At 52.0% G+C, this 12,573-nt stretch overlaps 1 protein-coding gene across 1 annotated transcript; it reads right to left on the bottom strand.

Annotated features, from left to right (window-relative positions):
* Positions 1–437: 437 nt before the first annotated feature.
* ENPP7 (ectonucleotide pyrophosphatase/phosphodiesterase 7) lies at positions 438–6,255 on the bottom strand. The gene is made up of 4 exons (XM_037914379.2): positions 6,015–6,255; positions 3,853–3,998; positions 947–1,567; positions 438–659 (listed from the first exon to the last, which is right to left on the bottom strand). The coding sequence occupies exons 1-4, from the start codon at positions 6,253–6,255 to the stop codon at positions 438–440; spliced, it is 1,230 nt and encodes a 409-aa protein (XP_037770307.2).
* Between the last annotated feature and the right edge of the window lie 6,318 nt (positions 6,256–12,573).

Here is a 12,573-nt window from a genome sequence, read left to right as displayed (position 1 = left end):
TGCCTTGGAAAGCAGCTGGATAATGTGCCTTTGGAATGGCTTAATCTTAAACAGTGCCTGCCCCTAAACCCAGGAGACAGAGACGCAAGTGAGTCCCCCCACAGAGACAGGGGCACCCTCTGGTTACCCTGGAGAGCACTGGAACACTTTAATAGTGGGGATGCTGAAAGCCAGCCCCCTTACACATGTTCGCCCCTTACCCCTGAGCTGGGGCTGGAAGCAGGGCCGTGTCTCTGGGAGGGGGACCCGGACAGGGGTAAGGGGGCTGAGTCTGGGGCTGCAGATGGGGGTGGGTGCGGGGCCAGCAGCCAGGACCCACGTAAAACCAGGGGGTGCTGCAGGATCCCTGCACCTCTAGTTCCAGCGCCTATGAGCCCCAAGCGCCCCGAGCACCGTGCTGAATGCGAGAGGAGTTGGTCACCTGCCCCAGGATTGGACTAACCAGACAGCATGGGCTGCATGATGCTCAGGGACCCGTCATGCGGCTCAGGTGTGATCCCCAGCAGGTTGCAGAGGAGGGCATAGATATTCACGCTCTCAAACGGCTCCACCTCCAGCCCCTTCTTGAAGGCTGGTCCCACAGCCCGGAAGATGGTTTTCATGTTCATATCTTCATTGTCAAAGCCATGCTCCCCCTTGTTAAACTGGACCTTGAGTCTCTGCAGGGAAGAGAAGTGTCAGTGAGGACCCAAACCTACAAGCCCCTTAATTTTTACTCAGGGAGAGGGACAGGGGAGAAGACAGGGAGAGAAGACTCTGCTTTCTAACACAGTGGGCAAGTTCATTTCACTAGAAGCTGAACTGTACATCTGTGTTCCTCTTTCTGTTTTCAGGGAGGGGAGCAGACCTGGAGCCACAGACAGGAGACCGAAGCAGCTGCACAATAAGGAAAGAGGGTGAGAAAGGCAAGTCCAAGTTTAGACAATAGAATGTGTCTGCAGCTTACCCCATGGATCACATATCCTGGGTCACTGTACATCATCAGGGGAGTGATCCTGGTGTTGTTTGCATAGTGGAATCTCTTGGGGAACTCTTCCTTCTTGTAGACATGGAGCTTCGGATGGGCGTTTTTCAGGACCTGGTACACCTGGTCTAGTTTACCTTCTTTTGGCACCAGTAGCCCATTTGGTCCATAATCCAAGAGTTCAAACCGGATGTCCTGGAAGGAGAAGTTCTGCACTGTGCGGAGGTAAATTTCATTCTTCTTTATGACCGTGTCCATCCCGTGGTCAGATGTGATGATCAGATTGAGTGTCGACTCCAAGCCATTATCCTTGATGCGTTTCCTGAGGTAGCCGACAGCTCGATCCACCTGCCTGACCATGTTTTTCCTCTCTTGGGATTCAGGGCCGTACTTGTGTCCCGTGGAGTCTGGCTCCCCAAAGTAGAGAGTGACTAAGTCTAGCTTGTCTTCTAGGAACCAGTTCATGACGGTGTCAATGTTCTGCATCCACTCAGTTTCATTGCTGTAATTGTGGAAAAGGGACTCCACTTTCTTCACATTCACCTGCTCACCTTGGTAGGTTGCTCTCCCCCCAGGGAAGAAGAGGGAGCCCGTCTTTAAGCCCTGTTAGCCAGAATGACATTTCAGGCCAGAAACTACCCCCAGTTACTCACTTCAGTCTGTCCAACCACCCGTGTATCCCTTCCTTCCCCCCAGCCACCCACCTCCCCTTATGCCTCTCCCTGTGTCTCTAGTAAGGTTTTCCTTATTTGCCCTTTAGAAGAGTGATTAGTCTGAAACACTCCCATCCCAACATTCCTCTGCTCTGAGTTTTTCCCCACGGATGTTAGTAATACTACGCTGAAACTTAATAATTAGTGGCGTATTTGTGTATCCCCTGTGTTCTCTGGCCCCTCTCCAGTAAAGCACTTCAGCACGTGCATAACCACTGAGCCACATGGCTGGAGCTGGACAAGGTATACATGGTCGTACACGTCGGGGCGGAGTGGGGGATGGACTAGATGACTCCTTGTGGTCCCTTCTAGCCCGGTATGATTGTAGGAGTCTAAAAGGGCTCTTCTGAAGTAGAATATTTGAGCCCTGCCTTTGGTCTTGATCCAAAGTCCACTGAAGTCAGTGGGAATTTTTCCATGGATACAAGATCACATCCTAATGCTGCCACCCAAAAGTGGCTGGACAGGGCTCTGAGGAAATGAGGCCTGGCCTTTAAACAATATATTGCAGGCGTAAGGTATAGTTTCCAATTTTCATAATCCAGCTGCAGCTTCTTATACAAGACATGGATAACCTGGAGAGCTGCATTAATGGGACTGAAATTTACCTCTTAAACTGATTGACTTTTCTGCTATTTGTAACAGAAAAGTCACAATTGTTGCAGCCACTTTGTTGGGACGGGACGTGTGTGGTCTAACTGGCCTGGCAATGGCAGTGAGAGGTGCTAACGTGGCTGTGACGGGTCACAGATTGCTCTTTGCCTGCCACGCACAATTGCAGCCAGGAAATGTCAAGTCATGTCTTGGGTTTTTATGTTGTTTGGGTATTTTTAAAATCACGCTAAATTGTGAGTTTACCTTTTATGCAATAACTAGAGGGGGCCCTGAGGGTGAAATGCTGTGGGCCACCACAATGTCTATGCACCAATTCCGGACGACTTAAGTCCCACTTGAGCCCTCAAATGGGATTTAAGTGGCCTTCTAGGGACTCAAGCGGGACTGAAATGGTGCATGGGCCTTGTGGTTTTAAGTGGTGCATAGACTTTTTGTGCTGTCCCTCTGCCAATGGTGAATTTCACCCAAGCCGTATGAGCATGCTTCAGTTAAGCTGCAAAGGCACCCGGTGATGTTAGTAAAGTTTGGAAAAGCTTTCTTTAGGTGAGTTACTTGGATAATTCAGATGTCCCCCTTGTTGTCTAATTAGATGGATTTCCCTCTACTTTCAACATTCTGGCATTTTTAACTCACATTTACTGTAGGATATTTGCAACGTGTTTAAAAAATACAACATCCATTGCTAAGTGGGGCTAAAAGCTTGGTGAGTAACATCAAGGATTCTGCCTTCGCTTCCTGAAATGTGACTGAACTAGACCCTGTGAAATCCCAAGTGAAAAACTGAGGTTCTCTCTTTGGATGTTGTTGCTGGGCATAGCACCAAGAATAACCATCTTCTGAAAACGGGGCAGCAGAGGGTTCACTGGAGTGAATGAAAATGTTACACTCCAGTGGAATATTATACACGTTGTGGCAATGCCAGCAGCACAAAACTGGAATAATGATTTCACTCATCTGGACTGGTGATGAAACTCAAACTTCTAGGGCCACATTTCCAAAGGGCTGCTGAACTGTGCTTGCAAGATGGCAGATATACCTGTCTGTATGCCTCAGACCTGTGCGTGTGTGCGTGCAGATTGGGTGGAACTGGACAGTTAGGCACATTTTGCCCTGGTGGTACGTGCACAGCTTTCTGAGCGTGCAAGCAGGCATGTTGGCACAGATGCTGGGTGCATTTCTGGAGGCCTTTTCAAAAGGTGGCCACTAACATTCAGGAGCTGTGAAGTTCTCAAAGGTTCTAAATAACTGTTTGGAGTCTCCCACTCCCTTGTGCGTCAGTAACAGTGTGAGAGTGCGTGTGGATGGTCTGATGGATGGTGCACAGGACTCTGAGTCCGGAGTCCTGGGTTCTAGTCCCGGCTCTGTCACTAATTCACTGTGTGCCCCTGTTCCCAGTCTGTAGCCTGGGGATACTGCTTCCCTCCCTGTGCGGGGGGCTGTCTGAGGAGTGCCTCTGAGCCCCGTGCAGGGAAGGTGCAAGGGGAGGACAAAGTGCTGCTGGTTATTCTCAGGAATGCCAGGGAGGAGAGTGAGCCTGAGAAGGAGGCTGCAGCCACCTACCTGTCTCTGTGCTGTGATCCAGATGGGCAGGCTGCCGTTGTCCCACCACGTGGAGACCCCCTGTGTATTGTAAAAGGGTAACTTCTGGCCGGTGCTGGTGTTGTACCACATGTTGTGAATCACGCCGTGATTCTCTGTGTACCTCCCTGCCAGGAGAGGGACAGAGAGAGACAGAGGGGTGGAGGCAGGTTCAGGGTAATTGCACCTGTATTCACCTCCACCAGGGACACCCACTTAAAGGTTTCCATCGCCCAGTTGCCACCTCTCTTGGGTGGAGACCTGAATCTCTTTTCCTCCTGACTGGGATTTTTAAGGCTGTGCAATCTCCTGCCTCACCCTGCAATTCCCAGCAAGCCAGATTGCCTAGCGGCCAGCGCCTTCACTTTGCTGCCTCTCCAAAGGCTATGAAGTGTCTTACCAGCAGCTGCGAGTTACCCACGGTTCTAAGCAAGCACATTTATTCCCAAGGCGAAAGCATTACAGAGAACACATTAAACCCAAAAAAAGAACCTACGTGCATGCTAAAAAGCTTACCAGAGGTCACCTCAAGTCCAACCCTGGCTCTGGTAGGTATCAGTCCTTCAAAACCCACAGCTGGCTTTTCCCCCGGTCACAAATTTATCTCTGTTTCAGACTCAGAACCATAACCACCACCTGGGCAGTTCATCCATTTCTTGATACAGCTCAGTGCTTTGATCTCTGGGAACAGGTAATTAGCTGACACAGCCCTCTCCTCAGGGCGGAGCGCCAAAAGGCAGGGTTTTCCATAACCAGCGGTGGGGAATTTGTAGTGATCTCCCCCTAGGTCTTCCCTAGGGATCGACTTACCCTGTATTGTCCCCAAAGTCCTGTCTGATCAGGCCCATTTTTAATAGAGTCTTTGGAACTGCCATGCCTCCCGTCACATCTCTCCACCCTGAGCGGTTACATATAATCCCAGCCCACAATTATACTTACATGTTGCTTTTAATGTAATGGACCCCCAAAGATACTGATACTTAGCTCAATAAGGGTTTTCAGGAATATTGCAGGAAATTGCCACATCTGGCACAGGTGGGAGGCCGGTTCATGTAGGAGGCTACAGATGAGCAACTGGTCAATGCCAGGCTGATACCCCACCCCCTTCTGTCTGTCTCTCTCTGTCCTCCCACCCCTAAGCCTAGCAATTCACCAACCTGAAAGCAAACCTCACCAGGAGCAGAGGGTAGGCAGAGATATGCCGAGGGAGCTTCTCACAGGGAATGCCTCCCAGACCCCTCTGCCCTGCCCCAGACCCAGAAGGACTAGCCCAGGGCACTGGGCCCAGTGCCCTCCCCACCCACGACATAGCAAACAGTAGCAGCGGTGGAGCCTTCGGAGCCTCCTGCACCACCGCTCTCAACCCCGCAGCTTGTTTGGCGTTTGCTGTGCTGCTGTTGGGTTTAATCCCCTTCATCCCACCTCCTGCCACTGCTCCTCCTGGCTGCCCTGCGTCCCCTTCCCTCTCTCTCTACCACTCTGCTCTCCTGCTGCGATAATCCGTTCCTCGCCCTGACCTCAGCTCTGAGCGCACCCCCACAAAAACTGCAACTACGTTTTTGAATAAAAATAAAGCAAACCTATGGGAGATGGGAAAAACAAGCCCCATGCCTCCAGCATGCAGGTCCCTTTGCTTGCTCCCTTCCCTTTCCTTCAGCGGGCTTGGCCTTGGACTGCAAGGCCTTGACGGCACGGGTCAGGTCTCCCGCTATGTTTTGTACAGTCTCCATCCCCATGGGGGCCTTTGGGGGTTTCTGCAATCAGATGCCACCCAGCGCACTGACATGGCCACAGAACTGGCGTGGCTGGGACACCAGGGCCACTGCAGTAGGAGCTGAGCAGCTACCTTGCCTTTAAGTGCAGTAAAATCCATCTTCCGTGTCCACCCAAGAGGCCAGCAAAGAAACGTCGGGTGAGTGCAGTTAGGCCCTTTGCTGAAGGCTGAACAAATAGGCATGAGCAGCCTTGGGGATGCTGTGAAGTGGGGGCAGAGGTCACAGCAGGGGTATCATTGGTGCAAGTTGGATGTGTCCTCAGTGCATGAGAAGGACAAAACAAAGGAATCCTTCTGTGCTGGGGGTTTTGATCATGCCCCTCCCCAGCTGGCTCCCCATCTCTGCCTAAGGGGATTTACAGGAGCTTACCAGTCACCAGGGTGAAGTGGCATGGGCTGGTCAAGGTGATGAAGGCAGGAGTCATGTAACGTGCCTTCACCCCATCTCTCGCCATGGCATCCAGATTGGGCGTCTCCACATCCTGGTCGTAGTTCCAGCGAAAGCCATCGAAGGAGACCAGCAGGACTTTGCTGCGGTTTCCTCTGTCCTGCAGAGGGGCACAGGCTCCTAGCGAGAGGACAGCAAGCACCAGCCCCAAGGAAGTAAACATCTTCCTGCCCCTGCGCGGAGAGACTAAAACAAATTGCACGGAACCAGTGCTAATAAGGAGAAGCAGGGTGCTAAGTTCATGGCCCTATCTTATCCTGCAGTTGTTGGGCTGCGTTCCTGGTGCCAGATGTCACCGGCGTGGTGCTCTGCTCTCTTCAATGTTGATAACAGTTGGCTGCGTGTGTGTGTTCCCTCTGCGTGCTGCCCTGGCTCTGTGCAGATGGGGGACACAGCAGACCCCCAGAGAACCCCCAATGACCACAGACTCTGATAGGGCACGAAGGCACCCGGCTAGGCTTATTGTCAAACGAAGCACAGTAACCGTTTCTGTTTTGGTGCCATCCTAGCACATGTGCATCCTCTTAGTTCTTGATACCCTGTGGAGATGTGCACAGGTGCAATGAGCAGCCGCCTTCTTGCCAACGTCTGTGAGCAGGGCCTGCCTCTGGCTCACAGCTTAACTTTTGCTAAGCCCCTCCCCCATTTCAAGTCTCTTTCTTTCAGATCTTCGCTCAGGTGCTGAGCTGTGGAGGAGTGAAGCACCACAGATGAGGTCATTCCCGGCCTTATATAGTGTTCGCATATGGCGGGAACCCTTTGTTCCAAAAACAGTTCCCAGCCCAGTTTGCGGAAAAATACAGGTACCCAAAATGGAGTCCAGAGTCCTAGCCCCGTGCCCTTGGAGAGTCATAGCAGCCATTACTGACAGGCAGGCCGAAAGGTCCACAGGACGCCTAAGCTGCTTCACAGCCCATTGTCTTTGTTGATGACCCATTAGCACCGTCTGGCTGCTGAACGGCTGGCTGCGGGTGTTTTCCAGAGTAAGCCCGTCTGAAATACAGATCCACCGTCAATTTTAATGATACATGCCTACAGGTAGGATAACCATATTCAGCAAATCATAACTTTTCCAATGACACCTCACATGACTCATCTTATACAAAATGCATCATAATTATGCCGTATTCATATCCTAATACTATTACTAGGATGAATATGGGGTGTAGTGTCACGCCGGGGTCGGAGACAGTCAGGTCCTGAGTGAAGGAGTCAAACTTGGTGCATTGCAGTCCCTGTCGCTCGGGGGGTACCAAGTTCCTGCATGGCCAGGAGGGCCTGGCTGTGAGTGTCTGCACTATAACTGGGGACAGTGAAGTGTGGCTGGAAGGGGTTCACCAGGCTGGAGCTGAGATAAACCAACAGGGAAGAGGAAGCTGTTCAGACCTGGGCAGTCTGCCACCCCATGAGCTCTCCCACACTTGACCCAGAGGCCGGGGTGCCACATGGCTTTTCAAGGCCCTTTTTCTCTCTTTTTGTGGGCTGTCCATCCACCCTCACTGCACGGGGTGATCAGTGACTCACAAACACCAGAAGAGGCAGAGTTTGTATTCCGACAGACTCCTTAATACTTCCCCTTGGAGCGATACACTGGTGAAGAGAAGGTCTTTCAGCCCAGGGACCCTGCAGTGCCATGGGCCCCTTACATGGGTCTAAATATCACACCCAGGATGAACTTAATTGTATCCATGTCCCGCTTTTAAAGACAAACTTTCCCTCTTGTCCAGTGTCTTGGTTCTGAAGAGCCCAGCTCTTGGCCCCTTGTCCCAGCTCCCCATGTGCACAGTTCAATAGCTTCCTATCCCATTTGCAGAGAGGGACCACGTCATCCTGTCTTGAAATACCTGTGCCTTGGAGCAGGAAACACACACTGAACCCTGCTCTAATATGATGAGGAATCATCTCCCAGGGCACATGTCTCATGGGACCCTTAAAACTAGACTGCACATAGGAATGGCCAATGTGCTGCGGGCAGCAATCCTGCTTCCGCCCTGAGGAGAGGAGTGGGGCTGGATGGCCTCAGGGGTCTTTTCCATCTCTTATTCCTATGATCTTCAAACTCCCCTGGTCCCCCCACTTCATTTCAGGATCTAGTTCAACACTGTCCCCTTGTTTTTGAACCATCCATGGCCTTGCCCAAGCCGCTTCTCCGCTCTGCTTCCTCTGTTCATCTCGCACTGGCTGCTTCTCCGTCTCTCCACACAGTCCTCACTGCAGGTGCAAGAGCTTTCTCCGCAGCAGGTCCTGGCATCTGGGGCAACCTGCTGCTAACCAGCCACCTAACTTTACATCCCAGTTGAGAGTGTCGTTCTCTCTCCTGCACCTCCTTCAGCTTTCTCTCCCTCCACTACTCGTTTCACTTGCAAAACATCCTGGAGACATGCAGTGTGTCTGAAACACACTGCTCGATGTCACGTGGGATTGCACGACCTGGTTCAGGAAAGGCCTGCTGACTGTCCATGCACCAAACCCAGCATGCCTGAGAATGGACCCTGGGAGAGACTGATGTGGACAGATTTGCTTTGCACCAAAGTGGGAAATCCTGACCTGAGAACTAAACTACGACAGAGCCCTGGGAGCCCGTGCTGCTCCCCACTGTTGGGGGGAAGGATGGAACCATGGTGGTGTGAGCATCGCTTCTGTTTCTCACTGCCCCACTGGCAACATAGCATGGCTTCCATTGTCTTTCTCATCATCATGGGAATGTATCAAACAGCACAGTCTCTGAGCCTCCTCCCCGTTCCACCGCTGATAGCCATCGAGGGGATGATCCATCTGGTATCTGCTAATCCCTGACTGCAACCTTCAGCACTACTGAGCTTTATGATATCAGACCTCCACTTGGTCAATTGCATTGCATTTTATTACTACTTTGGAGGATTACTGTTGTTGCTGACTCACTTTGCAGCAAACCGGGGATTAATGTTTTAACGGGATTACATAAAGTGGGTTTAATATCGTGCAGTGTCCCTGGGGAGTTATCGACCTTTGTGTGTTTACCCCATCCCTCCTCATTCATTGGGTTCAGGTTCCTCCTGATTGCTTCACTTCTGGGCTGCTGAGTCTGGCTTTTCAGTTGCAGGCTAAAAGCAATTTGTCATGGCTCTCTGATTCCATGGTAGATTCTGGGTCCTGGGTTCTTCCCTTTGGTTTTCTCCCCTGTTGGTGAGTTATCCGCTCTCAGTGGGTTGTCTCTTTTCCATACCAGCGAGGTTCAGATCTATGGCTCCTAGCCCCCTTGCTGACACTACGTATCCTATGAGATCATGTGTGGTAGGTATTGTATAACTAATGTACCAGCATGAAACATGACTCAAACCCAGGGGCTTCCATTAACCCATGAGTTTATGATGCCTCCCTCCCTTCCCCTTACATTTCCTCAGCTGCCACCTGTACTGATGGAGTGACGGCTCTGAGACCTTCACAGCCATGATCTGTCCTTTCTAGCCCACAGTGATCTCATTCTCTTGTTTTGCAGACACCATCTAGTCTGCAGCTGCCTGGTCTCTCTTCACACCCTAATATGGATACATCCCTTGTATCCCAAAAGAACTCCGTGTCAGGACAATAGGTGACCATATGCTACCTACCGCAGGGTTTGATATGGCCACCCATCACCCTACTATCGGAGCACCTCACTACTTAACAGATGGAAGCAAAACCAACTGCCTCTGAACATATACATGCGGCGGGGGGTTGCTGGCCCCTCACTGACACTTAGCGGGGTTTTTTAGGTTGGCCGTCTCCCAACACCAAAAGAAAGAGGAAGAGCACACAGAAATCAGGATCTTGAGATGGACAGGGCCCAGGGCCAATGGGGAGAGGCCATCGCTCCAGGTCAGCCCGATTGACAGGGCAGGCAAGTGGATGAGGGAGCCAGGAGCCTGGGGCAGAGCTAAGGGGAGAGCAGCATCCAGAGTCAGAGAGGCTGGAGAAGCAGCCCACGAGGCAGAGCTGGGCTAGAACCAAAGCAGCCGCACTGAGCCAGAGGAGTTGGCACTGGACCAGCACAGACCAGCTGCACCAACAGGGAGCCAGGGCTGAGCTGCAGGGGGAGCTGCGGGCCCAGAGCTGGGTAGCAGATGCCAGCCATGCCACACATAATACTGGAGCTGCGAGTGACTGGGAGAGCGAGGAAGCTCTGGGCAGAGGGCCCAGCGTAGGGAGATGGCGCCAGACAAGAGGGCCTGGAAGGCTGCACTCGGAGCAGGGGGAACGTGACCCTGATGGGGCGCCGATGCTGGGGAGAAGGGTCCTGCCACCGACAGCCTGAGGGCGTGTGGCCACCGCCAGAGCAGGGGTCTGATTTTGGAATACAAATAAAGGGTTTGCTTGTTGTTAAGAAAGTTTATTGCTGTCACTGTGGCACATCTTTTCCAGCGTGTGCTTTGAGTAACAAAGACAAACACAAGGGAAAGCACAAAGGGCAAGGTGTGTCCAAACAGCTTCTCATCTCTGTACATCAGTCAGCAATGGAAATGCCCAGTTCCCACTCCATTCCACTGCCATGGCATCCAAAATACCCTGCCCCCCAGTTCCTGGCATGGTGTGACCGTACCTCATTGACTGGCAGTGGGGCTGTACACCATTCATAGCTCTCCCTCTGCTGTGGGTCCCTGCAAGCCCATAATGGGGGAACACGCAGCATCCCTGAGTTCTGTTGCCTGGTGCATCCTGCTCCGGCTGTGACTGGTGCACGTTCCGAGTGAACGGACGGGTTCAGCAGGCCATTACTGTCATGTAGGTCAATGCACGAGCAAACGGCTCACCTCTGGTTTCACAAAGCTTGTGAAGAGCGCAGCAAGCCACAATAATGCAGACACCATTGATGTTGTAAACAGCACCCCTGGGATTTCAGTCTGCCAAATGCACATTCACTCACCATTCTGCTGAGAGTGCAATTAAACCTTTTGCCAGGCCCTTTGCCATCAGGATCGGGTTTTCATAAGTGAGGAGCCTTCCAGAATAACAGTGGGGATGGTAACTGCAGTATGACAATGTCATTTGGTCTGAGTGTTTTCCTAGCCTTTCCATGACTGTAGCCTCCCCACCAGTGGAAAACCCTGGCATAGTGTACCTAGCCAGTACAGCCCACGTTGGCATCCATAACTCAGCCTCTGTGGTCCACAAGGGCCTGCATAACCTTGGGGTAAACCACATGCCTGATTGCCTCAGAAACCACCCCCACCGTTTCATCCACAGGTGACTTTCCAACACCAAATGAATTGGCAATGGAGCTGTAAGAGGCTGGGGTAGCCAGCGTCCAGACCACTATCGCAACTCGCGTCTGGACTGGCGTGGCTACCGTCTGTGTGTACTGTGACACTGCAGGGGCATGGCGAGCTGCGTACAGAGCTTCAGACATGCAGAAGTTGTAGACCCACTCTTGGTCAGCCCAGCTCTGCATGATACTGTGATCCCATCGGCCTGTGCTTGTGGCCCTGCACCAGAAATGCCTGGCTATACTGAGACTCACGCATAGCATCAGTCTGAGTGAAACTTCCATGTCTGTATCGTCCTCGTGTTCTGGCATTAGCTCCACCAGGTGCCTTGGGTGGGTCAGAAAACACGGCTGAAATGTCCACCAGCATCTCATGGACGTTCTGCCCATTTCCTGAAAGAGGAGCAAAGCCCAAGCAGGAGACGTTCTTCAAAGGCGACTCCTTCCTGCTGCTGGCTCCAGTTGCTGGGTGCATGCTGACCAAAATGATGGCTTGGCAAGAAATGTTGGCGGCTGCGAAAACTTCCTGTGTTGCGGGGGGTGGACAGTCACTTTCCCCACACTGTACCTGGACCAAAGGCCCAGAGAAGCCCCATTTCAGGACGGTGTTAGGTAGTCTGGAATATGGTTGGTTGGATATGGTCTGCGCACTGCAGCGTGGACACTGGAGCACCAGGATGGGGCCTGGGCTCAAAAATTCTTAACTTAGGGTCACTGATGAGTGCAGATGCTTTCAAACCCCGGGTGCATGGACTCAAGCCCCACGAACCCTGGGCTTATGTTGTGCTGTAGACGTGCCCTCGGACAGTTTGTAAGTCGTTTTAATGACGCTTCCCTGTTCCTGGGCTTCCACCCTCAGCCATCAGAGATTTCACGCTGTTCTTGCCTATGAGCAAGCAGGAGCCTGAGTGGTACTAACAGCTTACTGGGACTCACATGCTACAGGGCAATATTGCTTATCAGCCTGAGAAAGAAGCCAAAATATTTGCAGCGCTATTGCGTGACTGAGCCAATGGGCAGCTGACAGCTGTTACCTGGTGGAATTCCTAATCCCTTATCTTGGGGATTACAGCATCAGGGAAGGAGTGACCTGGGACCTCGGCCTTGGTGGGCTAGGGAGCATGTGATAATGGTGTTTTTCAAAAGCTTATTCAGAGATTCAATATCTGGGGAGCTTCAGGGCCAGATAAGGAATGCTACCTTTGGCCCACTCTAAATGGGGAAAGTCTGATTGATAAGGCTGAGGGGCAGAATTAACTC

Source organism: Chelonia mydas, chromosome 14 (assembly GCF_015237465.2).
Source record: "Chelonia mydas isolate rCheMyd1 chromosome 14, rCheMyd1.pri.v2, whole genome shotgun sequence".
In the NCBI taxonomy this organism is placed as follows: Eukaryota; Metazoa; Chordata; order Testudines; family Cheloniidae; genus Chelonia; species Chelonia mydas.
The sequence above is the reverse complement of the archived record's forward strand: the minus strand, read 5'-3'. Positions and strand labels throughout refer to the sequence as shown.

What these genes read in the sequence shown, in the direction of transcription:
- ENPP7 (XM_037914379.2), bottom strand. Translation starts at nt 6,255, where the DNA reads ATGTTTACTTCCTTGGGGCTGGTGCTTGCTGTCCTCTCGCTAGGAGCC. An exon ending in CCACTTCACCCTGGTGACTG is followed by an intron (nt 3,999 to 6,014) that starts GTAAGCTCCTGT and finishes CTCTCCTGGCAG; the next exon opens with GGAGGTACACAGAGAATCAC. An exon ending in GGATCACAGCACAGAGACAG is followed by an intron (nt 1,568 to 3,852) that starts GTAGGTGGCTGC and finishes TCTGGCTAACAG; the next exon opens with GGCTTAAAGACGGGCTCCCT.